The sequence below is a fragment of the Helianthus annuus genome, chromosome 4 (genome assembly GCF_002127325.2).
Source record: "Helianthus annuus cultivar XRQ/B chromosome 4, HanXRQr2.0-SUNRISE, whole genome shotgun sequence".
Taxonomy (NCBI): Eukaryota; Viridiplantae; Streptophyta; class Magnoliopsida; order Asterales; family Asteraceae; genus Helianthus; species Helianthus annuus.
This window is the reverse complement of record NC_035436.2, coordinates 33186987-33188529: the sequence shown is the minus strand read 5'-3', so window position 1 is coordinate 33188529 and position 1543 is coordinate 33186987. Positions and strand designations below refer to the sequence as shown.

The following is a 1543-nucleotide window of genomic DNA, read 5'->3' as shown; positions in this document are numbered from 1 at the left end:
AGGATGAAGTTCGAGGGAGTTTGGTGATGTAGTCCATCGCTGTACTCCCTCATTTCTAGACCGGAATTTCTGGTTGTTCGAGTATGCCCGAAGGACGTTGATGTTCGGCTTTCACCTTGGAACACGTGAGACATTTGGACTAGTAAGTTGTGATTTCTTTCTTCATACTAGGCCACCAATAAGATATACGAAGATCTTGGTACATCTTGTTGGCACCGGGGTGAATAAAGTATCGAGATTTGTGTGCCTCTTTCATCAAGAGGTCACGAATGTTGTTGCGGTTTGGAACCCAAATTCGATCTAGGTAGTAGAGGATTCCGTTGGATTTGGATATGAGTTGGCTTTCGGCACCACACTTCATCTCGTCATACAAGTTATCCTCATTGATGAATGAGTATTATGCCTCGCGAATACGGTTTTGAATATCGGTTTGGATTTGGAAGCAACGAATACTTTTTACATGAGTTTATCTACTAAAGGCATCGGCCACGACATTCGCCTTACCAGGGTTGTAGCAAATATCGCAATCATAGTCGTTGACCAACTCCCTCATCGTCTTTGACGCATGTTGAGTTCATTTTGGTTGAAGATATGTTAGAGTCACTTATGGTTGGTGAAGACCACACACTTAGTACCATAAAGAAGTGTCGCCAAATCTTTAACGCAAAAACAGTTGCACCAAGTTCAAGGTCGTGGGTAGTGTAGTTCTTCTCATGTACTTTGAGTTGTCTCGAAGTGTAGGCGATAACCTTGTCTCATTGCATAAGAACACAACTGAGACCTTGGTTAGACGCATCGTAATACACAACGAAAGCGTTGTTACCATCGGGAAGAGTGAGAATAGGAGCCTTGCAAAGCAAGTCTTTGAGTGTTTGAAACGACTCTTCTTGTTCGGGACCCCAAATAAAAGGTTTATCATTTTGGGTTAACAAGGTGAGTGGAACAGTGATTTTCGAGAAGTTGGAGATGAATCGGCGGTAGTAACCAGCCAATCCAAGGAACGAACCAATTTCGGAAGGTGACTTTAGTGCAATCCAATTCTTGACGGCTTCGATTTTAGCGGGATCCACGTGAATGCCTTTCTCGTTCATGACGTGACCGAGAAATTGAACTTCTTTTAGCCAAAATTCACACTTGGAGAATTTGGCATATAGTTTCTAAGCACGTAGAGTTCTAGGATTAAACGCAGATGTCGCTCATGTTCGGCTTAGGTTTTGGAATAGATAAGAATATCATCTATGAGTACTATCACGAAACGGTCCAAGTAAAGTTTACACACACGGTTCATCAAATCAATGAATATTGTGGGTGCGTTGGTCAACCCGAAGAGGATGACCATGAACTCGTAGTGACGGTACCTATTACGAAAGGCGGTTTTTGGAATGTCCACTTCGAGGACTTGGAGTTGATGATAACTGGAACTAAGATCGATTTTGGGGAAACGAGTTGCATCTTGGAGTTGATCAAAAAGGTCATCGAAGCGAGGAAGAGGATAACGATTTTATGACGGTGAGTTTGTTAAGCTCACGATAATCAATGCACA

At 42.6% G+C, this 1543-nt stretch overlaps 1 protein-coding gene across 1 annotated transcript; it reads right to left on the bottom strand.

Annotated features, from left to right (window-relative positions):
- Window positions 1-755: 755 nt before the first annotated feature.
- LOC110933148 (uncharacterized mitochondrial protein AtMg00860-like) lies at window positions 756-1091 on the bottom strand. Its single transcript, XM_022176384.1, has one exon. The coding sequence runs from the start codon at window positions 1089-1091 to the stop codon at window positions 756-758; it is 336 nt and encodes a 111-aa protein (XP_022032076.1).
- Window positions 1092-1543: the final 452 nt, after the last annotated feature.

Excerpts from the sequence above, each read along its gene's own strand:
- LOC110933148 (XM_022176384.1), bottom strand. The coding sequence starts at position 1,091 with ATGAACGAGAAAGGCATTCACGTGGATCCCGCTAAAATCGAAGCCGTC.